This window comes from Colletotrichum karsti (genome assembly GCF_011947395.1).
Source record: "Colletotrichum karsti strain CkLH20 chromosome Unknown Scaffold1, whole genome shotgun sequence".
NCBI lineage: Eukaryota > Fungi > Ascomycota > Sordariomycetes > Glomerellales > Glomerellaceae > Colletotrichum > Colletotrichum karsti.
This window is the reverse complement of record NW_024065901.1, coordinates 1,649,949-1,675,092: the sequence shown is the minus strand read 5'-3', so window position 1 is coordinate 1,675,092 and position 25,144 is coordinate 1,649,949. Positions and strand designations below refer to the sequence as shown.

The 25,144-nt window shown below is 54.1% G+C and overlaps 8 protein-coding genes across 8 annotated transcripts; 4 read left to right on the top strand and 4 right to left on the bottom strand.

Annotated features, from left to right (window-relative positions):
• Nucleotides 1-1,607: 1,607 nt before the first annotated feature.
• On the bottom strand, nt 1,608-3,312 carry CkaCkLH20_00377 (zinc knuckle transcription factor; the record flags this gene model as incomplete). Its single annotated transcript, XM_038883097.1, has 6 exons — nt 1,608-1,801; nt 1,857-2,027; nt 2,078-2,197; nt 2,247-2,789; nt 2,850-3,046; nt 3,098-3,312. 6 exons carry the CDS (start codon nt 3,310-3,312, stop codon nt 1,608-1,610), a joined length of 1,440 nt encoding a protein of 479 aa, XP_038751802.1.
• Nucleotides 3,313-6,258: 2,946 nt separating this feature from the next.
• CkaCkLH20_00376 (voltage-dependent potassium channel beta subunit) lies at nt 6,259-7,568 on the top strand (the record flags this gene model as incomplete). The annotated part of the gene is made up of 6 exons (XM_038883096.1): nt 6,259-6,346; nt 6,397-6,426; nt 6,483-6,575; nt 6,635-6,696; nt 6,749-6,882; nt 6,932-7,568. 6 exons carry the CDS (start codon nt 6,259-6,261, stop codon nt 7,566-7,568), a joined length of 1,044 nt encoding a protein of 347 aa, XP_038751801.1.
• Nucleotides 7,569-8,027: 459 nt separating this feature from the next.
• Nucleotides 8,028-9,706, bottom strand: CkaCkLH20_00375 (uncharacterized protein; the record flags this gene model as incomplete). The annotated part of the gene is made up of 4 exons (XM_038883095.1): nt 8,028-8,804; nt 8,853-8,994; nt 9,081-9,312; nt 9,394-9,706. 4 exons carry the CDS (start codon nt 9,704-9,706, stop codon nt 8,028-8,030), a joined length of 1,464 nt encoding a protein of 487 aa, XP_038751800.1.
• Nucleotides 9,707-10,041: 335 nt separating this feature from the next.
• CkaCkLH20_00374 (amidohydrolase 3) lies at nt 10,042-11,847 on the bottom strand (the record flags this gene model as incomplete). The annotated part of the gene is made up of 3 exons (XM_038883094.1): nt 10,042-10,820; nt 10,874-11,342; nt 11,395-11,847. The coding sequence occupies 3 exons, from the start codon at nt 11,845-11,847 to the stop codon at nt 10,042-10,044; spliced, it is 1,701 nt and encodes a 566-aa protein (XP_038751799.1).
• Nucleotides 11,848-12,523: 676 nt separating this feature from the next.
• CkaCkLH20_00373 (uncharacterized protein) lies at nt 12,524-13,448 on the top strand (the record flags this gene model as incomplete). Its single annotated transcript, XM_038883093.1, has 2 exons — nt 12,524-13,040; nt 13,099-13,448. 2 exons carry the CDS (start codon nt 12,524-12,526, stop codon nt 13,446-13,448), a joined length of 867 nt encoding a protein of 288 aa, XP_038751798.1.
• Nucleotides 13,449-15,400: 1,952 nt separating this feature from the next.
• On the top strand, nt 15,401-15,742 carry CkaCkLH20_00372 (uncharacterized protein; the record flags this gene model as incomplete). Its single annotated transcript, XM_038883092.1, has 1 exon — nt 15,401-15,742. One exon carries the CDS (start codon nt 15,401-15,403, stop codon nt 15,740-15,742), a length of 342 nt encoding a protein of 113 aa, XP_038751797.1.
• A 1,085-nt stretch (nt 15,743-16,827) lies between these two features.
• CkaCkLH20_00371 (uncharacterized protein) lies at nt 16,828-18,759 on the bottom strand (the record flags this gene model as incomplete). Its single annotated transcript, XM_038883091.1, has 2 exons — nt 16,828-18,611; nt 18,666-18,759. 2 exons carry the CDS (start codon nt 18,757-18,759, stop codon nt 16,828-16,830), a joined length of 1,878 nt encoding a protein of 625 aa, XP_038751796.1.
• Nucleotides 18,760-21,109: 2,350 nt separating this feature from the next.
• Nucleotides 21,110-22,328, top strand: CkaCkLH20_00370 (delta-aminolevulinic acid dehydratase; the record flags this gene model as incomplete). The annotated part of the gene is made up of 2 exons (XM_038883090.1): nt 21,110-21,355; nt 21,420-22,328. 2 exons carry the CDS (start codon nt 21,110-21,112, stop codon nt 22,326-22,328), a joined length of 1,155 nt encoding a protein of 384 aa, XP_038751795.1.
• Nucleotides 22,329-25,144: the final 2,816 nt, after the last annotated feature.

The window sequence follows — 25,144 nt, the reverse complement described above, 5'->3', positions numbered from 1 at the left end:
AAATTTTATACGAAGTCGTAGCCAGATGTTCTCATACTCTCGAACAGGGACAGGCTCCAGAGCTTTGGTTTCGTTGCTTAGGCCTTGGGACGAGCGACTACGATGAAGATTCTCCCGGCGGGTTGTATCAAGGTACATAAAGACGTCCAATGAGAGAACTACATCCTTTTGGTTTTCAACCACGTAGGCTACCATGGTGAGTATACGTCTCTGGTCGATGCCACAACCACAGGACCGCAGAGCAACTGCCTTCGACCAGGACATTGTATGGTGCAATAGGCAAATCGCTTTTCATCAGACATAGATTCCAGCCTTCGTCGTCCATTCTCCCGGCGTATTCCTGGGGAATACCTGCATTGTGGAAGCATTCGTCGGCGTTGCAAACTCGGCAGAGTGACAGTCGTCTCGGCAAGCCATTGTGGCCTCGAATCAAAGATCAGAAGTGGCCCCCGGAGGGATCATCTACTCCTATTCGGCCCTGCTGAGAGTTCGTACTTGACAAGTAAGGGCAATACTTCTTATATGCATTGCTACGCAGCAGCTCATCTGCCACAGGGCGAGATCCGTCACATGCCCCCCCGATAATGAATTTTGATGCTCTTCGTCATGATGATTCGTGCCATGTGACATCCTCACACAGTTCTTTTAGGCTTTTGATGGGAGAGCGATACCTAGGCTTAGATTTCCGAAGACAGTGTCCGAGGTCCTGGACCCAGTTCGCTCGAGATGAACGTTTCCCTTCGAGGCCTTCAGTGTCAGAGGGTGGGTGAGCGGCCTGGAACGAGTGACTTCTCCCACGCATCGACTCCTTCGCGTCATCGTCTCTTCGCTTCGTCTGCTGCGTATTGGATGGCCAAGCGATTGTGTCAAGATTTCCGCCGACTCTACGCGATATTGCCCACTTCGCAATTTGCATTTACGGCCCTTACGTATCACATCAAGGACAAGGTAATGAAACTCTGCTGGGTCCAGAAGCGTAGAAGATAGATCTTGCTGCATTTTTATATCCCTCTGTGGTGTGTTCTGAGGGCCAGTTGTGAGAGGCTTCTCGCGCAATCTGACCGTCGTGCTGTTCGTCTTCCCTCTTCGAGTCGTGGTTTGCGTTGGAGACAGGTGATCGTCGTAGGTGTTGATGGCCAGATTTCGCTGCTGGTGGCTGATGGGGGAAACGGCTTAACTAACAGACAGGCTCTCGGATAAGCCAGCTTGTTCAGCCAGACCCAAGTCAGGCCAATAAGTTTGGTAACCCAAGAGCAACGCGGTGGTCAAGTTTGGTTTACCTAAGTCAACGAGCTGGATCTGAAATGTTCGGCTCACCTGACTGGCGAGGTTCTTGGGTGGAATTCATACGTGGAAACAAACCAACTTGGAATCACAATCACGATGATGGGAGCATAAACGTTTGGTCATGCACATTGCTTGTTTTCTATGTTTGTCTATCTATAGCAGACAACACCAGCCATGTGTCATGATCCAGAAGAATTACCACGCGGTTCCTCGAAGACCTTGTCGTCTGCCGTAGCAGCGACCAAAACCATGACCTCAAAGCCAAATAGAGAGCCACCAAACGTTCCATATCAATGGGTATGTGATGTAAGAAGAGACATCTACCAGCCACCGGTGTCCTGGGCGGCGTCACCACCACCACCACCACCACCAGAGCCCCAGGCGTCGCCAGAGTCACCGCCGCCGCCGCCGCCGTTGGAAGGACCGAAGTTGTCAACATCCTCGGTGGGAGGGTTGGGGCACTGGTACTTCTTGTGACCCATCTCGCCGCAGTTCATGCACTTGATGCGAGTGACTGTTCAAGAAAGTCAGTACAGACAATGAAAAAGAGAGTGTAGGGCTTGACGTACCATCGACAGGCTTGTCGCAGTCGCGAGAAGTGTGGCCCTCCTCGTCGCAGTTGCGGCACTTGATCTTGCGAGGCTCAGTGCACTCCTTGGAGATGTGACCCTCCTGGCCGCAGTTGTGGCACGAACGACCGCCGCCGCCGCCGGTAGGGCAGTCACGGGAGAAGTGGCCAGCTGAGAAAGAGTTAGCAGACGGAAGGGAGGAGTCAAAGAGGAGAACATACTCTCGTGGCACTTGTTGCACTCGACGCCCTCAGCGCTGCGAGGCTCGGTGCAGTCAGAGACCTTGTGGCCAGATTGGCCACAGTTCTTGCAAGCGAACTTGTCGACACGAGGGGTGGGGCCTGGAATGGTCAGCAATGAGAGATTGTAAATGGCGCCGAGTGAACGTACAGTCACGAACGCGGTGACCCTCCTCGCCACAGTTGTAGCAAGTGATGGTGACGCGAACCTTCTCGTTGGCCTCCTGGGGGCAGGCCTTGGAGGTGTGACCAAGCTCGTCGCAGTTGTTGCACTTCTGCATAAGACGAGAGACCGGCTCACCAGCGTCCTTGAGACGAGCCATGTTCTCCTGGGGAGAGGGAGGCCAGGACTCCTTCTCACGAGCGCGCTCAGGGTTGGGATTGAAGCGGTACTGGATGGTGTACTTCTTCTCCAAGTTACCCTGAAGATCCATGTTGGTGTGAGTAGGAGCGAGGGCACGCTCAGTGGCGATGAGGTAGACGCCCATCTCCTGACCACGGAAAGCCTCCTCGAGGTCGGTGTAAGTCATCTCAGGGAAGTGCTTGATGTACTTCAGGACGGCTTCCTTGGCCTCGACACCGTCACGCTCCGAGGCAGCCTCGATGATCTCGTTCCAAGCCTGGTCAGCCTCAACATCCTCAACCATGCTGAGGTCGATCTTGCGAGGGTTCTTGCACTCGACAACAGCGTGGCCTATTCAAGGATCAGCATAGAGATCATTGTGAGATGAAATAATGAGCAACGAAGACTTACCCTCCTCGTGGCAGTTGCGGCAAACCTCAGGAGGCTTGTCGGGGCAATCCTTGCGCATGTGACCCTCCTGACCACAGACTCTGCAAGTCATGGCGGGAGCATCGGGGCAGTCGCGGCGCCTGTGACCCTCCTGTCCGCAGGCGTTGCAGGTGCCCTCGAAAGGCTTGGGGGGCTCAGGGCACTCGGCCTTGCTGTGACTGATCGCGATGTTAGTAAACAATTGAAATACAAGAAAGGAAGGAGCTCACCCATCCTGGCCGCAGTTGAAGCAAGCGCCGCGCTCACCACCACCCTCGCCGCCATCGCCGCCCTGGGGGTTGTTCCAGGGATCGTCTCCAGCACCAGTGTTGCCAGAAGCATCGTTGGTACCCCAGGCGTCGTCGCCAGTAGCACCCCAGCCAGACATCTTGTTGGTGGTAGATGTAGGAGTCGGAGATGATTGATCGGAGAAGTTGGATCCCAGTGAGTTGACTTCAGGAGTCGAGACTAGGTAGTAAAACAAGTCAGTGATGCTGACTTTTGAATGAAGAGACGAACGTAGAAGAAGAAGTGGAAGGAAGTAAAGACGAAAAGCTGACTCGGATTTGTGTGCGAGTGAAGAGTTTTCTCGAGAGGGGATGGAAGGAAATAGGAAGGGGAAGGTAACAGTCAGAAGGGAGGGCAGGTGAGCAAACGAAGGAAGGTGCGGTTGCGTAGGTTATCTGGTAGCGAACGAAAGGAAGGAGCGCAAAATTGAGATCGTGAGTACCGATATCCCAGCTTTCTGAGATTGAATCAGAGAATCTGCGATCTCCAATTGCCAGGGAAAAGGGGAAAGACTGGCAAAGATCGTCGTAAGCCTCAAGAAGCTCAGAATCGTCACAATCCGAACCCAAGAACGTGGGTTCGGACGACGCCTCGTCGTCTGAAGCACAGGCGGCAGTCGCCGCAGCCGTGAACAGCGCGAAAGCTGCCATTTTCTTCCAGAATTCGCAAAAAGATGAATGTAGCAGGTATCTCGAGTCCAAGCGTGGGAGAGGGCAGAAAAAAGCCGAGATTGAGGATTGCGATCGCGTTTGGTGGTGATGTTTCAAGATGAAGCAGAAAAGCCAGTCGGGCGGTGGAATTTGCGGGAATGATGTGGGACAGAATGAAATCGGGAAAAAAAGTACTTACTGTTTTGATATTTATTGCTGATCTCAGTGAATTGTCCTGATTCGTATGGGTATCTCACGATTCCCCAAATGTAGCGTCGTTGATCGTGTTTTGGTAAAGTAGATCTGCGATGGTGTTGTGGTGGAGGAGAAAAGAAGAAGAAGAGATTTCAATTTTGAGAAGGCCAGACATTTATCTTAAGAGAAGAAGACCTAAGCCCTGATTAGTCGTCAGAGATATTGGCCTGGTGGCCTCGTCGTCAGTCTTATATGAAGCTGTCGATACCTGGAGACCCGTAGTATCAGGACGAGGTCATTTAGTACTCATGCGGGGCACGACACTGACTGGAGGACCAAGCCAAAACCTCTTTGCAGAGCGATTCGCCATGTGCAAACAGTTGCAAACAAGAGATAGAGAACTTCACACATCCGGCTTTCTTTCATTATTTTTCTGCACCTTTTGTGGTAAATCTGAGATGTTTGCTTTGTTGTGATGCTGGAGCTGCATGTCTTGAATGCAGTCACCCAAAACTTCACCTGGCCACCCTCAAGCTCCAGTTGGATCTGGTGGTCAACCTTGAAAGCCAGGATTCAAAAAGAGCATTTGAATAATCTGTTCGACTTCTTCCATGATGTTGAGGTAAATCTATAGCAAGTCGAGTTTTGGGCTAAGTGTTTCCAAGTGATTGAATACTTAGGTAGTGATAGCCTAGGCATCCGTACATGTACGTCAAGATATGGCCGATCGAAGGCGGAGATGGCCCCGTCAACGCTCAAGTTCAAATTGAGATCGGGAACATACATTACGAACGGAAATCTTCAGGTAAGTAGCCGGGTCAACTTCCAGGATCTGGACACTAGATAAAGACAGCGTTCAAGCGGGATGGCAGGCATCTCTCTGTCGAGCAATTTGTACAGCATCGTCTGAAGATTGACAGCCACAGGGGACGTCAGTCTCCCCCTCCAGTGCCTGAATCGGTTTTCGATGAGCGCTCTCGATGTTCCTACATGATCAATGTTGTAGCTTTGATCCTCTTGGTTGTTATCTTCGCCTTCCACGATCGACTTGTCTCTTCGACTGGGAACTGCTATCAACATGATCAAGGTCTCGTGATGTAGAAGGCCGTAGGGTATCACGAGAAACTCCGGCATGGAAACATGTCACCCGCTCTCTGAAGTTGGCAGGGACACCATCGGGGATAACGATGATATCGTTTAGTACCGCACCCTGTATGACTCCCTGCCGGTTTCCCTCGTAAGGTGCGGATAAACATGCATGATCGCCAACGGCGGTTAGGTAGTCCACGGAAATCTGCATCCGCGTTCTGGTTCGTACCATCTGCTACGCCGCGGTCATAGCTCCATATCTTCACGTTCGAGATAGATGCTACACGTGGTTATCCATGAGCTGAACATTGGAAGCCATCTCGTCACCTTGATGGAACATATGTCGTTGAATAATTAGTCAGCCACCACGAGTAGCCAACTCGGGGCAATCGGAGCAGCGAGACGGTTGCACACCCCTGGGAGGCCCGCATGAGAACAGGGGTTATGGTGTGAGTGCTACGGGTCTGAATTCGAAAAACAGCTTCTTGGAGGGGCAAATGGAGGGGTAAGTTAGCGTGGCGTTTCCGTATGCTCGCCAGAGTCCCTTGAAGATGGTGACATCAACACATTTTTCCCAATGAACTTGGAGAACTCAGGAGCTCAACTCTCGATGGATGCGAATCCTGCCAGAAGCTTAGGAGGTTGAAATTGAATTCCCTCGTGGCAGGAGGCTCTAACAGAGTTCCTGGCGCTTGGAGAGATATCCGAGGACTGAATTCCAGAACTCGGAATTAAGCTTCCCGCCGGTCAAAGCTCCCTGGGGGCGAGTAAGTTAAGGCAGCATGAAACTGCGTAATTGCTGTACTGTTCTGGTACCCCGCCAACCGCCCACCACGAACCTGGACAAATCAGTGACAAAAGTGCTGCTCAACAACAGCGGGGTTGATACCGGTAGCCCCGCATCCTTATTGCTAAGCTTCCAATTGACTGCTGTACGGCTCATGCTTCGCCCGGGAGAGGTTCGGGACTCGTATGAAGGTGACATGGGATGGAGCTCCTATGGAGCTGCTTCCTCTTTGAACGGGAGCTGAGTGTGGTCTCTTTGAGTCTGGGGGAGACTATAAATAAGTAAGGTCTCTGCCACCTTTGCCTGACTTGCCATTCTGTTCCACCCCACCACATCTTCCTTCCGACCTCGCACTACCTCCCGATTTCAAGAAAACGCCAAAATGTCCAAGCCCGAAGATCTCCCCCCTATGGAATACCGCTTCCTTGGCCGTTCTGGTCTCCAAGTTAGCGCTATCAGCTTGGGAGGCTGTGAGTATCTTGCGCCGGAGTCAATGCTTCGTGAGCTGACTTCTTAATAGGGTTGACCTATGGCGGTCATGTCGACTCTGGTACGATAACAGTCTACATCGCCTTATCTACGTTCTAGAGCTGACACGATATTCAGAGGGCACTTTCGCTTGCATGAAGGCTGCCTACGACTCCGGCGTCAACTTCTTCGACTCCGCAGAGGGATACGCTAACGGCGAGAGCGAAGTCGGTACGGAAATTCCGCCTTCACACGGATCGTGAGTAGAAAGACTGACTTTGCTTTCGCAGTCATGGGCCAGGCCATCAAGAAGTACGGCTGGAAGCGCAACGACCTCGTCATTTCCACCAAGGTGAGCACCCCCAGGTGTCAGATGTACCATGCATAGCTGACAGGAGATGTAGATCTACTGGGGTGGAGCTTTTGGCGACAACGTCGTCAACAACAAGGGTCTGTCCCGCAAGCACGTTGTTGAGGCCATGGACGCCTGCCTTGAGCGTCTCGATCTCAAGTACGTCGACCTCGTCTACGCTCACCGGTAAGTCTTCCCAGCCTACGTCGCTTAGAATATTCCTAATCTGTTATAGACCCGACCGTCAGACTCCCATGGAGGAGACTGTTCGCGCTTTCAACCACCTGATCAACACAGGCAAGGCCCTGTACTGGGGAACCTCTGAGTGGAGCGCCGATGAGATCGCCCAGGCCTGGCGCTACGCCGACAAGCTCAACCTCATCGGCCCCGTTATGGAGCAGCCCTCGTACAGCATGCTGGACCGCAAGAAGGTCGAGCACGAGTTCGCCCACCTGTACCGCGAGGTCGGCACCGGTCTGACCGTCTTCTCTCCCCTGCGCCAGGGCATTCTGTCTGGCAAGTACAAGAACGGCATCCCTGAGAACTCGCGTTTCGGTTCCGAGAACATCGGCTTCATCAAGGAGTACTGGAAGCGCGAGAACGCCAAGAAGCAGTTCCAGGACCTCGTCGACAAGGCCAACAAGATCGAGCCCATCGCCGAGAAGCTTGGCATCAAGATGAGCACGCTCGCCCTTGCCTGGGTCCTCAAGAACAAGAATGTCAGCTCCGCAATCATCGGCGCCAGCAGTCCCGAGCAGGTCTTCGAGAACATCCGTGCCATTGGCGCCCAGGACAAGCTTACGCCAGAAATCATGACGGAGATCGACGAGGCGCTTGACAACAAGCCCGATGCGATCATTCCCAGATTCTAAACGGAATAGACGACGATTGAATGAATAGATAATGAATACAAACACCAAGTACACACACACACACACACACACGCACGCACACGCACACGCCGATGACGTCCTGCTGGCTTATTGAGTGGGCAGCATCCAACGAGTGTCGAAGCCGGTGTATTGGCTCGCCGAACGTCGGGCGGACTGTTTCACGGCCAAGTGATAAAGTGTAAGCAACGGACTGATACCATCTTGCAATTCGAGACTCAAACCCAGTGATTAACCTTGCTTTAATATGGATGACTGGTACCCGTTTCCCAATTCATGCCGAAATCAATCCAACGCCGTAATGTTGACGCCTTCCATAACCCACCCATCCCTGGTTCTGTTGTGAAATCCAAGATACGTTGAAAACGAGCAGCTCTCGACAATAAGCAAGAAACCCATCAGATATTTACCCAAAATCATATCAGATTGCTCCACAGCATTCTAGTCAAGGCTACCCACATGATACGCAGGAGGTGGCGCATGGGGTAAATCGCCATTCATCACCCCAAGCTCAATCTCCTCCGTCTGGGCGCCCTCAGCAGGCCGCTGGCTTTTTGGCCAAATCAGTCTAGCCCGTCCAGCAGCGAAAAAGATGAAAGCGCCGACAACAACGATGAAGATAAACTGCTTCGTCGATTCGGGCTCGGTACGGCTGTAAATGCTCATCGGAGGCAGGATCACCAACGTCAAGGCGCTCCGCCACAAGTACACGAAACCCCAGATTCTAGCGGCGAACTTGCTCCGGACACGGGGACCCACGAAGGCCAGAAGCAGCGCGGCGCTGAACGGGAAGATGGCCGCGAAGCCGGCCGTCAGAAAGCCTATGCCCACCATGGCGCTCGCCGTTCTGGGCATCATGATGAGGAAGCATCCCACGGCGAGGACGACGAGCCCGAAGCCTAAGATGCAGAAGTCGCGGCGCCACTGAGACCACTTCGGGCTTTGCGGGAGGTAAAAGTTGATCGTGACGGTGTGTAATACTGTCGCAAACAACGCGGAGACAATGATCCAGTAGACCGTCTGCTGTCCCAGGGGTTCGGATTGGTAGTTGTACGCATCGGTTATGTAGACCTCGAAGGAGGTCATAGAGGCCGTTGCCAGTGGGACCGCGGCGGCGGCTACAAAGACGAGAGATAATCCAGAGCCTTTGAGGGCCTTGATGACCTCGTTAACGGGGGCCCCTCCTGCAGGGGGATTCTGCTCTCGCCAGTTCTCCCGCTGTTGGTGCCTCGGGTCTCGCTCGAGGCACATTTTACCAAAACATACCGCCGAACCGACGAAAACGATAGTGAGACCCATGATGAAAGATCTGCTATCGTTGTCTTCGCCATGATAGTGCGCTGCGAGGAGGAATACGATGCGCTGTGTTAGTGCGGCGGCGAAGAGAACGCCTGTGAAGTTCATGGATCTGAAAGGAAATGCCAAATTAGCAAACTGCTCATCCTGATCAAGACAATGGACTTGAGTTGATCGCGAGGATGATGCTGAACTTACCGATTTTTGTCATCAGAAAAATCAGTCGCCATCGACAAGATGGATCCCTCAACGATCGCCCTCGCAAGGCTGCCAGTGGTTGCGAAGAACCAGACCGCTCCCGGGCTCCAGGAGCCCAAGCCGGCGAAAACAAATAGCATGGATAGCACCCAAAGCATGGAGCCCATGAACATGGTGTAGAAGCGCCCCAGCCTGTCGGCTTGTTTGATGGTGTAGTAAGAAAAGAGCAAACCTGGGCCGCTTCTTGTTAGCATCCCACGGACAAGCTTGGCCAAGAAGATATTCAAGAAGAAAAAACAACGTCGCTACTTACCACCGCCTGCTTCGGCGAGCTGCCTGATCATGTGCGCTTGTGAGACTGCTAGGCTCACCTCGTCGGTCTGGCATATCGGGTCCTGGACGGACAGGGTTCCATTTCTCTTAACTTCGATTGGGAGTTCGTTGAGCTCTATACAGATGGCTTGATGCGTCATATTCCGGATGGACTTTTCTACGAGCGAAGCTCCAAGGCAGAAGTAAGCAGCGAGGCCTAGGAGGAGTAGGATCTTGCCATCGCAGCCTCCGAAACACCCGCGACCACGCCGGTTGGCTGGCGCCGGGCCTCCGGCGAGACTTGCGTCTGGCATTCTGGGGAGGCAAAGTTGATAAAAGTGATGATGGATCTTGACGGCTGCTCTCTTCCTCGGTGTGAGGTGATGTGCAGGGGAAGTCTGATGTTAAGTGATTTCGGAGAATCAAATACTGGCTTCCGCCAACCTTGCTTTACGCCCAACTGCATTACCTCTGTGGCCCATGACTGTGACGAACTTTGGCGCGCACGTTGGGAGACCCTTATTGCCTGGCGGGTGTCTTAATGTGGGCTTTTCATGATCATACTTTGACTTCAGTTGCGTTTTTGCCACCTACACGAAAACTTTCAGCATTGGTTATTGTATATGTACGGATACTCTTCTCGCTATCATCAATCGCGTGCAAAGACTTGCTTGCCTCCGACCCAGGTTTCTTTGACCTTTAGATTTCGTATGTCATCAATTTCCATGGCCTCGAGGGGCTCGTCCAACACAACCCAGTCGGCCAGAGCACCTTCCTTGATGACACCGGCGCGTCCCTCCATAAAGGCCCCGAAAGCGGGGCTCTTGGTAAACCCAAAGAGCGCCTCATCCAGGCTCAAAGCTTCATCGGTGTGCCACCCTTCGGCGCTTCCATTGGGGCCGGAACCCGTCTGAGGATTCTTCCGTGTGACGGCGGCGTAGATGCCCTCAAAAGGGTTTGGGGGCTCCACGGGGAAGTCGCTGCCTAGAATGGGACCGATGTCCATGAACGATCTCATACGGTATGCTTCCTTTTTGGTGCGTTCGGGACCGAGGCGTAGCTTGGCGTATTTCATGTCGGAGGTAGCGTGAGTGGGCTGAATCGAAGGGAGTATGCCAATGGCGTGGATCCTCTTCTGGTCTTCTTCGTGGATGATCTGGGAGTGTTCGATGCGGAAGCGGTGTCGAGACTGGCATTCTGCTAGATCACCCTCGGGACATGCTACCTTGAGGCCAGCTTCCAGGGCATCTACGGCCAGCCGGTTCGCAAGGTCGCCAATGGCGTGGATGTTCACTTGGTAGCCAATAGACGCCCACGACTTGCCAAGTTGCAGCAGAGTAGAACCGTTGACGAGAAGAGATCCAGAGGTATCGGGGCGGTCGCTGTAGGGTTCGATCATCGCGCTTCCCCAGCTTCCAAGGGCGCCGTCTATGTCAAGTTAGCGTTCGATACCAGATAATAAAGCTCACAGAGCAACGAACCGGCGAAGAGCTTCACAGACTTGACGCTGAACATGTCGTCCTCGTGGAAAACGCGCGCAGCGTCATCGGGGCAGAACGTATTTCTCTGCGCACACTCCAACATAGCGTAGACCCGAACGGTCCAGTCGTCTGTTTGGGCCATCTCAGCGTACAGGTCGAGCTGCTCTGGGATCACGCCGGCATCGTGCATGCCAACGAGGCCGACCTCATTCAACTTAGCCATGGCGGCGGAGACAAACTCCTTCTTCTTCTCGGGGCCAGGCTTGGGCCATAGATTGGTCACCAGATCCATGGCGTTGTCGCAAAAGACGCCCATGCCGGGCTGTCTGACGATTTCACCACCTGGGACATCGGGGATGTCAGCGGGCAGGAGGTCCAGCACGGCCTGGGATACCCAAGCACAATGAACGTCGATTCTGTCGAGCATGAAGTATTTGCCCTTCAGAAGTTCATCTTCCTCAATGTCTGCCTTATCGCGCCTCAGTTTGGTCACTCACAGATGCGGGAAACGGGAGACTCACAGCGGTAGGCATCTTGCCATATACGTTCTGATCCCACCCGATGCCGCGAATCCATTCGTCCTTTGTGCCAGCATCCGGGTGACTTTCGACATATTCTCTCAAACGTCCTCTCACATCATCAAGAGAAGCCGCACCAAACAAGTCCGCCGAGTGGAGAAACTCGCCGTACTGGATGAGGTGGCCGTGACCATCCCATAAGCCGGGGATGACATAGCCGACATTGGTGGTCAAGCTCGCATCTTCCCATGGGAAGACGCGAGAAAATTTGCCGTCCGAGACCGTGAAGCATTGGGCTGAAGGTTGGGCTTCATCGTGCGTCCGGATGCCCTGGTAGCAATAAGTGGTTTCTGCGACAGTGCTCAGAGGCTGCTGGAGGCGAACAACGGCGACGGCGACCCCAGCAATACCGGCTGAAAGTCCCAAGCCCCATTTCAGAAACGCATTCGAAGCCATGATGCTTGATTCTCAATTGGACATCAATTCAGAGAAATGAGGTTGTATCACTGGCTTGCAGAGGGGTCGACAGCTTGGCCTTGAAATTCAATGTGGAAGGCTGAATTTCTTATCGTGATAAGAAATCTTATCTTATCTGACCTTATCTTTGTGGTCTTGAGGAAACCGATCGTGCTTTAATCGTCTTCACAAATGCCCTTCACAATGTCAAATTCCAATCATTCGGTTACTCCAGAAGGGTTTAAGAGATGGATACAAGAATGAGACACAGGCGACGATCTGGGTCTACCTTCCCCCAATGCCCGCCGCTATGAGCTGAGGAGACGTCCACCCGCATTCCGGGGCTCAATATATTGGCAGCAGGCACAAAACCTAGGTAGCTCCATGTCGAGACACCTACAGGTCATTTTTCAAAGTATGCTTCACCCCGACAAGATCTGTTTGGCGAATCTGGGTTTCTACTTTGGCTGAGATAATGCGGTTTTGCAACCTCCAGTCAGCCCATGATACTCAGACACAATGGGGGGGAAGTAAGCAAGGCTTGCCATCTCATAGGCTAATACTATAGGCAATCTCACTGTACTTAAGGTACTCTCGAGATACGGCCTCATCTTTCAGAAGCCCTTCGACGCCCAGACCCAGCAACCCAACTCAAAATTGCCTCATTTATCTCTCAATGGCTGTCGAGATGGCATTGACCAGAGACCGACTGGAGCACCTCGCCGAGACAGACGTCCGCAACCACATCCCACCCGAAGTCCTCCTTCCAGCCCTCAGCTCACCGCCCTTCATCCCTTCGACCTCGTTCATCAACATCCGAGATCTTGGTGCGGTCCCAGGCTCGGCGATCCGTCCAGGCCTAATCTATCGGTGCGGTACCCTCGAAGTCGCCGCTAAAGACCCGCAGGCACTGTCCTGGCTCTCCACGAGCGTGAAGCGCATCTTCGACATTCGTTCTCCGCAGGAACGCGAGAAGGCCCCAGACCCAGACGTCGATGGCGTCGAAAACACCTGGTTCAACAGCACCAGCGTCGACCTGCCTCCCGTGTTGGACGAGTTCGTTCAAGGTGGCGGTGAGGCGGGCTTGAGAAAGGAGTACCTCAAGGTGCTGCAGATCTACCGACCCAGCTTCCGCGCCGTTTTGGAGCACCTCCGCGATAGGCCTGGAGAGCCGTTTCTCTTCCACTGCACTGGTACGTCAAGTATGCTCAACGGGGCTGTCGGAAACAAGCCACTGACAAAACCTACTAGCCGGACGTGACCGCACCGGCGTGCTGGCGGGTATTCTGCAATCTCTCGCCGGCGCGACTCCCGAGGATGTCTGCTTCGATTACATGCTCTCCCGAATCGGCACCGAACCTGCTCGAGAGAGATTGCTTCACTATGCCCGTGTAGGGACTGGGACTTTCGCCGATGACGAGCATCCGGGCTTCTACAATATGTGTAGCCTGCAGAAGTCGTGTTGGGATGCGTTTGTCATGGGTGTGGGAGATGTGCATGGTGGCTGGGAGGGCTACGTGACCGGGACATTGGGGTTCTCTGGAGAGGACCTTGAGAAGATCAAGGTGCATCTTCGTTCAGCCGGTGCCCTCCCGAACTGAGTACTGTGCGACGTAACAAAGTGAATGGGAAAGTACCTGCTAAGCCGTGTTGTCTTGGTGGGCTATCGACACAACTGGCAGTGTAAACTCATCCACTCACTTATTGTCATTGCTTAGACTTTCATGAGAGTCAGAGACTAAGTTCGTGCGCGGTATTCTGACCACCATCAACGAGCTTGACTGCAGCTGTACCAGACTTCTCTCAGCAAAATTCAAGACTGGGATGACCTTTGCGACGACCTTTGTGGCTGAACGAAAACTGACTCCTCATTCTATCGGCTTGAGCCTGTCCAAACCGAGGCTCCCTGGGGTGTCCATCTCCTCGACGCACTTAGGCCCCAGTTGATATCGCAGGCCACTGCTTCCCATCACAGGTTTCGACCGCCCTCAAGAGTTGAACCAGTTGGGTCAGAGATTCTGCCTGGTCGTCGACGGCATAGGATCCTGGGTTCAATCTATCCCGTCATACTGGAACTGCAAGACCCGAATGACGAATTGTGATAACGGAAAGATATGACGGTGGTTTCTGGAACTGGTTTCCAACTTACGACAGCCGCTGTTGCCCACGGAAAACAAAGATAGATCAGAGATAATAGACAACCTACCTCATCCGTCGAAGAGTGACTGTTTCCGCGCTTACCTTTGATGATCATTCCGTTGCTCAAAGTACGTATCAAGTAAAAGCTCAACGGTCCAACATCATTCCAAAGCCGTAATAACCGTCAACCAAGACGGAATATGTCATTTCCCCTCAGCGATCCTCCGTTCCATCGCAATCCAGACCCGCCCTCTCCCCTCAAGAACCTCCCAAGCGGCCTCGAAAGCCCGCAAAACTGACGTCGAATCCCCGAACGCCGTCGTCAGCAACGCAGAAGCGGCCGTCATCCAGACGGGTGATAACCGCCCAACGACGAAAACCGTTTTGGCATAGATGGTCCCGAAGCAAGACGTGCTGTACCAGGCCAAGCGCCCCGTCGCCCCATGACATCATACCACCATCAGCCACATCCCTACCGTTTTACCTGAGCCACGATGCTCATTGGCGGAACTTCATTCGCACGCAAACGCCTGATCCGAGCAACAGAGACAGGGATGAGAGGCTGGAGCCAATGGGCTTCCCTTCCCTCCGCGCACCCGCTACGTCACCAGCCACAGGACCCTTAAACTTGTTTTTCGGACGGTTGGATTGTTCTGGGCCCGTCCATCTCTCACCAACCACACCCGAACTTTGACCTCATCTCCAAGACGTGTTGTTGATGTGCTCAGTTGCCTATCAGGCGCCCAGCCTTCTGTGGCTTGAACAGTCCGAATTAGGTCGTCCTACGTAAGAAGTCGTTCACACCCCGGGTCGCGAAGCACTGCAAGGGACGTCACATTCACCACATTCAGGGTCCTTTTACCCCCCTCCATCATCATTCCTCCCGTCGTCAGAGGAGGAGTCCGGAAAGTGGACCAAGATGCAGGTTTTGGACCCTTTGCGCATCATTCCCGCCTCTCTGTCTCCCCCTCCTCTGAGAATTCCGAGAAGTGAAGTGAATCGTTCGTCCACAATGTCGTAGCCCCTCCCCCTCCCTCCGTAGCGTTTGAAACACAAACGTCGAGCTCCCGTCGATCCAACCCGGGCCTTGACATCATCCCCCAAGCACCCTTCCTTTCAACCATGGGCCCCTGCTCGTTCGTGCCTCTGATGATGCCATCCCACCCGAATACACGACCACCCGTCTAGTTCCAGGCTCCCAGAGAGGCCAGCCTTACGAAATCCCGTCACGAAAAGCATATAAACCATCGTCCGTTCCCCATCACATCCATATGTAGTTCCTCCTCAACATCAGCTACCAAACCAAACAACCCAAACAACCATCAAACAATCTTCAGACTTCCAAAGGTCTACCCAGATCAATAACAACCATACTACCAACTTAAAAACACTTCTACAACCCAAACCACCCAACATGCCTCTCAGATCCACCCGCGCTCACCACACCACCACCACCGCCCCCCGCCGCGGCGGCCTCTTCACTCGCCGTCGTGCTCCGGCCCGTCACCACCACCACACCACCACGACCACGACCACCACCCGTAAGCGCGGCGGTCTCTTCTCCCGCCGCCGCGGCCCCGTCACCACGGCCCCGGTCCACCACCAGCGCCGCAAGCCCTCCATGGGCGACAAGATCTCGGGCGCCATGCTCAAGCTCAAGGGCACGCTCACCCGCCGCCCTGGCCAGAAGGCCGCCGGCACCCGCCGCATGCACGGCACCGACGGCCGCGGCTCCCACCGCCGCTATCGCTACTAGATGAGCGGAGCGATCTCCTCACACGATACGACAAAGCGTTTTCATTTGTAATGGTTCATGATGATGAGAAGAGCTCTAGGGAAGAGCTGAGCGGATGAGAAGGATACCACTTGTACCACTACTGTTAAGACTAGCGAGATGGCTTTAGAGATACCACGTCTGTATTACATATTGCAAATGCAAGCACCTGGCATATCAAATATCAACCCACTGCTGAAGTGATTTATTTGAGATGCGGACTGTGTTGAGATCTGATCTGAACTATATACGTTCCTGAGGGGCTGTCTACTACTATGGCGATCCTACGGTGCCCCATGACCTGCAATTTTCCAGAGTAACCCAAGTCCACCTTCCGACCCTGTTCGTTAACCTGCCTTGCCCAGTTGATCCGTCGTAAACATCATGTTGTCCGATGGGGAAACCTGTCTCAAGGCTCCCATCCGTACTCGCCCGTTTCTGAGCGACGTGAAAACACAAACTGATTGAGTTGAACCGTGTACCAAATGTGATGAAACTGCATCAGCCGAAGACCAGCAAAAAACCGGTGCCTAGACCCAATAAGGTGCTAGGACTTGATATTATGGTTATGCTGTCTCGCTGAACTGTCCATCGTGATAACCCTCTTGTCGCGTGGTTATGAACATAGGAAATGGCGCGACGTGCTGCGCATTGCAATCAAATTGCGATACTCTGCTGCACCACATTAGATATTTCCTCGGGTTCAAGAGACATGATCACTTACACAAATTTGCTTGAAGGGCGGGCGTCGACCGTAGCTAGATGCGTTGGTTGACAATCCGCAATACTCAACAGAGAGTGGAGTTTTGACGTATTTGCTTACCGCCAGCCATGGCTAGGCAGCAAGCCGTATCTGAAGAGTCAGAATGGTCGTCGAGTAGATAGGCAACGCCCATGTAATATGTCGTTGCCGTTTGGTGTGGGCGGATGCTTGCCAGAAGGCACCATGATCGAAGGCTGTCGAAGGTGACAAAGAAGCGGGCATTTCCTGCTGACGACGTAACCTAGCAGTTGCAAGATCGAGCCCATTCTTCCCTTTTGCTTCAAATAGCATACTCAGTCGCATCCTACTGCAACTCGTCAATCTCCAATGCGCTCAAATTGGCGGGCTGGCGCTGGAGGCCGAAGCGACGGGTGGGAAGTGTGGTAGCCGGCTCCACAGGGCGCGGAATGCGCGACTGCCGGGTAGAAAGAACGGAAGCATCGCGGGTGTACTTGCGCTCAGAAACGACGCTGAATTCGTTGCCGGTATCCTCCTTGCTGGAGCACGCCTTCATCGGCAGATTCTTGTCACGCGGAGTGAGCGCGTTGGGACCAATGAGACCAGCGAACTTAGTGACTAACTCGTCTTGCTCGTGAGAAGGGGCCTTCTTAATTTGCTCAATGGCATAGGCGCGAAACTGGGTCTCGAGGTCGTTCAAGTCAGCCTTGCTAGGCGAAGGGTGCTTCTTCATGCTAAGGTCGGTGTTGTCGTGAAAGAGGCGAACTCCCTCCAGGTCGAGCTTGAGCTTGCGCTGACCAATACCACCAGATACACCGCCAGAAAGCTGGTGACGACCATCGATCTTCGCACACCGGTAAGAAGGGCTCTCAAAGGGGACAGCCTTCTTTCCATTTCGGTTGCGGGGTGTGGAGGCACACAGAGGCTTATCAGGGAGAAAGCCCTCGAGATTGTCATCGAAGTATCTCTCGGATTCGAATGGGTTAAGACGAGGAACCGGAGGAATGCTGTCCGAATCAATGCTCGTCTTGAGACGATGCTCGAAGGGAGTAGGCGTGCGAGTGAACTGGAGGGGCTCGGAGAAAGGGTCACCGCGGAAGCTAGAGACAGACCCAGAGCCGGAGCCAGAGCCACGACTGCGGAGCGATCTGCCATCGTCGGGAACTGGCTTCCGCCGAATGCGACCTCCAACAATGCTTCGAACCTTCTGGTTGTTAAGGTTGGAGCCTTCGTTCAGGCGAATCTCGATCGAGCTGACCGGCGACGGTTGTTCAACTTCCTCCAGATGGTAGTGTGTCGCAGGGTTCGGCAAGTCGCAAGTGGTCAAGCCGACAGGCGCCGAGATCTTGCCGCGAATCTTAGACTCAGGAGTGGTGGGCTTGGGTTGAAAGACGTCAAAGGCCTTGCGGACCTTGGACATCAAGTTGTTGGACTTCTTGAATCGCGAAGGCTTGGCCGAGCTGACAGGGGTATTGTTCTGAGATCCCCCGGGTTTCAGAGCCTCAGTGGCAGCCAGCATTGCGGCAAGCTTGTCATTGACAATGTTGGGGCTGGTAGCGTCCAAGTCATGTGCGGTACGGCCACCTGTCTGCTTTGCGAGTCTGCCCAATGGCGCTGTCGTAGATCCTGTGATGAAAGGGTCGCTCTTCTTACCCATTTCGAAGCCAACATCGAAGCCAGCGTCAAGCACAGTGGTCCTGGACTGGGGGAAAGGTCGTTTGGGGACCGGGGCCTGGATGTCCGTAAAGACTTCGACCTTTTTGTTGCGCTTCGCTCTGCGACGAGAGGACCTGCGAGGGATGGCAGGAGGTGTGGCGAAGGCGTTAGTCTTGGTACGAGTCTGACCGGAGACAGCGTTCTCTTCATTCGGGTAGACCACAACCGGGCCACCATTGTTGTTCTCCATGTCGAGATTGTTAGGGGAAGATTCTGGCGCAGCGGTGAAGGGCTCGACATTGCATAGCAAGACGGACGGATGGCTGGCAAGCCCGTTGGGATGGGCGTATATAGTGCTATCGAGGAGAGCACTGGCCAAACGGTCGACGGTCTCACTGGTGCCTGGGGTTTCAACGGGACGCCGGGCAGGGTCAGCAACCGGCGTCGATGTAGGCAGCGAAGGAGCCGAGATCTCTGAAGAGAGTGTCAGCTGTCGCTCGTCATGCAAGTGAGTATTTTCTTCCTTACCTTGGGGATCGATAGCCCTATTCTTGTTGGTGTTGCCCTTATCCCGACGCCGTGGCGCCAAGGAGGCGAGGGTACTCATGGATTTCTTCTTCATCGCGCATGAGTACTGCTCTGTTGGTTAGAAGGAACGGACAGGACGACAAGCGTCCAGGAAAAGATGAAGGAATGAGGGGAATCGGACTGGGCCAACGGTGATTTTTGACGGCACCTAGAAGAGAAGAAGCGGACGACTCCGTCGATGCTCTGCTCAGCCTAGAGTCCAGATCACGAGTTCGCGCAGCTCGCTTGGAAAAACCTGTTTGGGCGTCAGAACAAAATTGAGAGGTAAAATCACCCCTGAGACCAACCTGACTGGTTACTGGATCGAACACTCTTATTCTCCTGTCACCTAGCCGTCAAAGCTGGTGACGGGTTCTGGCTCCGAAGCTGTTGTGATCTTTGCAATGGGAGAGAAAAGTTGGAACCGAACACTCGACGCGTGTTGCGAAGTAGGGCGCAGAAAATCGGAAGCGAGGCGACCTCAGGCGGTCTGAGGCACCTGACCCTTCGTCCGGATGAAATCTTTTCGGCAGGATCGATCTTACCTCTTGTAAACATCCAGCCGACCCGTCGTGGCTTCCTGTTTCTGTCCTCGAGGCCCCCTGTTTCACCCAATGTTTGGTCGATTCTCAGGGCAAGAGTCGAAAGCGGAGACCTGGACCGGCCTATGACAGTCACTAAAGAGTTCCGCTTCATGGTCCTTCAGCAAACACGGCTTGGAGATGTCTAAGCCGCAGTCTCGTGGGAGAACGTGGATGAGGCCTCGGGGCTTTGAGTGTTGTGAAGAAGCTTGCTGAAGGGCTCAGGGGCAGCTCCTTGTGGTCACCATTGTGGTCACCTGGCGGTGCCTACTAGAATCATCTTTCAAGTTTTCCACCCCAAAACACCACAAAGGCCGAGAAGAGATGGAATCTCAGCGCCACAGAGGTTCGGATCAAATGTGGCCAGTGGGTTGGGAGAGGCGGACTGAGTGTTGCTTGGGAACATGTGGAACATGTGGTGTTTAGTCCGGACATCGCATCCAAGACAGATACGCCATGGCTGAAAGTCGAGGAAGAAAAGCAGGATAATGGGATTAGCGAGACTCGTTCTTAGAATACTCGGGCCGGCGAGCTTGCTTGCGAAAAGCCGAAGCCGAAGTCTCAGGTACGATGGGACCTCATCGAGATCGCATCTTGACACAGTATGGCACTCACGACATCGGCGGTATGATGATTTTGAATAGTGTCAGTTATCAAGAATAGACAAACAATGGATTGCATTATGCGAACTATGGTTGTATCGTGGGAAGCCCGGTCTTACGAGGCAACACTTGTTGCATTCAGCCAGGCTCGAATGAATAAACTCGAAGCAAAACAGGATGGGAAAGAAGGAAAGAAAACAATAAGACTCGGCGGCCAGGCCCGGCATCACCGGCCATCACCCCCGCCATTGTCGGGTCTTGCGGCGGCCGTTTTGGCCGGTGAACGTTGTTTTGTGGCCGGAGGAGGAGCGGAAGGAAAATGGGTCCACGGGCACCCGCGGAGATCTTCGGCCCATCTCGGGATTGGTATCTAGATTCTCGCGTCACTTGATTGGTGCGAGTGGCTGTATGAGGCAATCAGCAAGGGAGCGAAATCTCTGACAGATGCTGTATCGAAAAGGGACCCTGCCCGATACAAAAAGCGTATTGAACGCCGCTACCGCCGAAAATGACAATTCCTGAATATCCAATTGCCTGCCGAGAGCCGTGATGATGCTTGATATATCAGTCAGCCAGGTCAATTAACTGCGTTTTCGGCTGACCGGAGGGGTCGTGGACGCTTTCGGTTTCGTTCTCACCGTTGGGAGCACGGGGATTTCCAAGAGTGCGAAAATGCGCCGCAGGAGGGGTCTTTCGGAGCGGAGAAGCCGCAGCGCCACCGGCGATGGCAAATTAGCATTCCTCCGACTACGATTGGCCAGCTGATTGCGCCATTGCGCTCTCTTATTTGCTGAGTACCTGGCGGGCGGGCTCCACAGTCACCATCCGTCTCCTGCCGAGGGACAGCACCAGCCAAAGCGGAAGGTAAGCTGGTCTGTTTCAAACCCGGTCAATCTCTGGTTGGACTTTGCCATCACTTTTCCTCGTGCCATTTCAGCCGTCCGTATTTTTTCTTCCATCTTCAGCCCCAAACCTTCAGTCCGCGCCCTTTACTACTGTACGACTTCGCCTCACCGCTCATTCCTCCTCTCAAATCCGATATTCGCGAGCATCTCCGGTCGCGACGATATAATAACTTACGCCCATCCTCTGTTGCGAACTCGGCGGCGTCATTCGCCCTGACTCCTTGAACCCCCCAACCGCTTCTCCGACGGCCATCGCCACCCAACCCCTCACCTCCGACGAAAACTGCCATTGAGCTCGTACGCCGTCAAACATCACCATGTCCTTCTCTAGCCTCGTTCAGGACCTCACATTGAGGGACTCCGGCGTCCCGCGCCGCTCGCGTGGCGAGGCCGCTTCCGTCTCCACCGTCGACGACAGCCGGTCGCATATCTCGCGCGCCATGTCCTACGCCAGTACCGCTGCCACCAGCGTCAGCATCTCTGGCGATATCTCATCTCAGCTGCACGGCGGTTATTTCCATCCTCTTGCCCGCTCGTGGCAAGCGGAGAGGCAATTGACAAAGGTAAGCCGCAGATGCGCAAAGGCCTCGCGGCTGTTGTGATGAATCACTGCTGACTCGTATCCAGTCGATGCTGATTTACCCCCTCTTCATTTCCGACCAAGACGACGAGGAGGTTCTTATCCCCTCGCTTCCCGGCCAGTATCGCCGAGGCATCAACAAAACAATGGCGTGGCTGGAGACTCTGGTGCGCAAGGGCCTGCGCTCCGTTATGTTGTTCGGTGTGCCCGTGCGTCCCGGAAGTAAGGACGCTCTTGGCACCTCCGCCGACGACCCGGAGGGCCCTGTTATCAGGAGCATCCGCGCCATTCGCCAGCGCTTCCCTCAGCTCTTCATCTGTGCCGACGTCTGCCTGTGCGAGTACACCTCTCACGGCCACTGCGGCATCCTCCGGGACGACGGCAGCTTGAACAACCAGCTTTCCGTTGACCGCATTTCCGACGTTGCGATTGCCTACGCCATGGCCGGCGCCCACTGCGTCGCTCCCTCGGACATGAACGATGGCCGCATTCGCGCTATCAAGCTCAAGCTCATTGAGGAGGGCATTGCCCATAAGACGGTGCTTATGTCATACTCGGCCAAGTTCTCCGGCTGCTTGTACGGCCCCTTCCGCGATGCTGCGGGCTCCGCGCCGTCCTTCGGCGACCGCAAGTGCTACCAGCTGCCTCCGGGCGGCCGTGGTCTGGCTCGCCGCGCAATCGTCCGTGACATCAACGAGGGTGCCGACATCATCATGGTCAAGCCGGCTAGTCAGTACCTCGACATTATCAGCGACGCGAAGGAGCTGGGCAAGGATATGCCTGTTGCTGCGTACCAGGTCAGCGGCGAGTTCGCCATGATCCACGCGGCCGCCAAGTCGGGAGTCTTCGATCTCAAGACGATGGCTTTTGAGTCAACAGAGGGCATCCTCAGAGCTGGCGCCACCATTGTCATCAGCTACTTCACCCCCGAGTTCCTCGACTGGCTCTCCACATAGATGATGATGCATTGAACGTTCGGAAGGTATGATAGAGGCATGGTGTCAATGGCGTTCTTTTTTCTCATCACGGCGGGGATATGACTGTATAATGGGTTCACAGGTTCTGGCATATTGGGTTCGGCAGGGCGTTGGTTTCGCACATACACTCCCTTCACTGTGTTTAGTGTCACGTAGAGAGGATACCAAAACCAAAAAAGCCTAATGGAATGGCGGTTATTATTGATACGCGAGTCGAATTCTGGCCACAGACCTGACATGTTTGTATCAGCCTGGTGGCACCGCCCGCTGTATCATAAACTCAAAAAACAACGAGCATTACTAAGAGTCGACAAGGTCAAGTGTCAAGAAACAGCCTTTGGGGCAAATATAGAATACGGTGTGCCGTGTTTTGCTCTGCTGACAGACGTTTGACGGAAGCATGGTGGCATTAAGAACGGGAGGCCTTGCCTTGTCTTGCCGTCTTGGGTTTCCTCCAAGTTCGGGCTGTGGTAGCAATCCGAGAAGGGAGGAAGGCTCTGGGACAGGGCGAACCCATGGGTGCGTGGCCTGACTCGGCTTTCGGATGTCGATCGTCAGGTTCTACTTGATTTAAACTGGATCCAAGGGGAACAACGGTTCCAAAACAAATTCGGCTGAGCCTGGGGGATGGTAGCCAGGTTCCATCGCGGAGGCCAGGGTGCGTCGAAATATTGAAGCAGGTTCACCGGTGAGGCAAGGGGAGAGACGGGAGAGAGGACGGGAGAGAGAGAGGCCTCAGAAGAGAGCAGTGAGAGGGACTGGACACTGGAGTGATAGTGGTCGAGGCCAAGTCTCCGCTGTAACCACTAACAAGGCGGCGGACGGCTGTGCCATGCAATGGACGTGACGGATTGCCAACATCTGGAACATCACCCAGGGGTTGACTGCCGGGAAACAAGCTGCACCCCTGACTGGGGTTTGAAGTCCACTTCTTTTGCCAGTTTGCCAGTGGGCTTCCTCATCAATGGATGTCGATAGCCACGGTCCAGTGTGCCAGTCAGATTACAGTCATCCAGAGGCTTGCAAACCCAGACACCACCACGACAGACGGGACTGGCTGACAGTTGGCAGCCAGAGAGTTGACAGACTGGCAAAGCAAGGGACCCGCTAACTGGCAGCCGGGCCGCACCAACCTAGCCAACCACCGCACACTCAGTGTCTCGAGCCCCCCACCCCGGTCCCCCGAGCGCGGCAGCGTGGATCCAAGCGCCGATCTCAACCTTGAACTTGTTGCCGCATCTGTACTATGTAGAGCCCCAAAGTACGTCCGGGACTTCTCGACCAATTCCTTCCATTCCTGACCCCGGAACTCCATCGTTTTCTGATTCTCTCATCCTGCCAACCCCCGGCGAGTCTCCAGATCGCTTACGACTGCTCGAGGCAAGAGTGGCACCGAATCCTCATGCGCCGAGAGCTCTGCTCGGCCGCGGCTTGCCGTCCTTGACGCTGAACGCCGCCCATGCCATCATCGTCATGGTATTGGCATTTCTGGGCGGAAGTGTGATGCGCAAGATGGACGTCCCATCCTGTCCCTCCCAACTTCCCAAGCCCTCCTCTAACCCTCCCCTTATCGTACGCTAGTCTCCATCATCCCCATCGCCATCGACAAACCCCCCCATGTTACCCCTGGTCCAGTGGTCCCCTTTCCTCCCACTGCCGTCGCGTACCTGCAGAAGGAAGCGGGCGGAATGGCCATGGGCAACGGGCGGGAGATGTTGTGATGGGCGCGGCGCCCGCGGCGGACTGGGTCTCCTCCATCTCCCTCCATGTCCCTCCCAGACAACCAGAGAGGAAACGGGGCTCTTTTAACGGGGGAAGACGATGGCGACTGGTCGGTTTGTCGCTTGTTCCCCAGAAGAGGCAAAGCGAATCGAATATTGATTGACCTGTCTCCGCGTACCATCCTACGTACCTTGCGTGGCTGGCTATCTCAGACGTCCAGTCGTCCCATCATCTCTCTGGTCAAATTTTTGCCATTTATTTTGTTTTTATGTGCGTTTTGTGTATGTATTCCACATGCACTGCACGGCGGTCAGGTTCCAGGACTGAGGACGGAGGTACATGCCATTCTTAGCCCATGTTTACTGGATGTCTCTGGCAAGCCGCAAAGGACCCCTTTGCTCATTTTCCTTTGCACGTCACTTCTCCTTTCTCGTCTGTTCTATGTCTATCTCTTTCTATTAGCTATTCCCATATAAAGTGAAACCCTTACTGTTCATCTCCTTTGGTCCCCCTGCGGCATCGTGTTTGATGATTTTGGAGCTGCTGTCATATTCCAGTCTGGTGTTGGCTTTTCCCTTTGGACTTTCTCCATCCTTCTCACATTCGCTGTCTCTCCCTCGTCCTGTTCCCGAGGTCGATATTCGTTCCTGTCTCGACCGGCCGACTTCCATCGTTTCATCCCTTCTTTTGCATCTGCCCCATTGGGCTCCATCTCGGTCGTGCGGTTACCTCATTGCATGCTACGCTACGGATAATCGCTACCGCAGAAGCGAGCGAACGAAGAGAACAGAGAACACCCTGTGACTCGAGGTCACGATCCGATTTTAGGTGCGCACAGGCTTTTGGCTGGCGAGCCTCGAGTTGGGAGACAGTCTTTTGACATCCGCGCCTCGGCTTCCCTTTGGGTGGGTGCCTCCCGTCACTCTAGGCAAATACGGTTTTCTAGTTCCCCGTCATTCTCGTCTTCCTTTTTTTAAACAGAAAATCCCCGAAAAAAAGACGAGAGGTTGGAACTGGGTTACTGCGGAGGCCCCGAGACTCAGGAACGGAACGAACAGACTGCCTAGACTGGT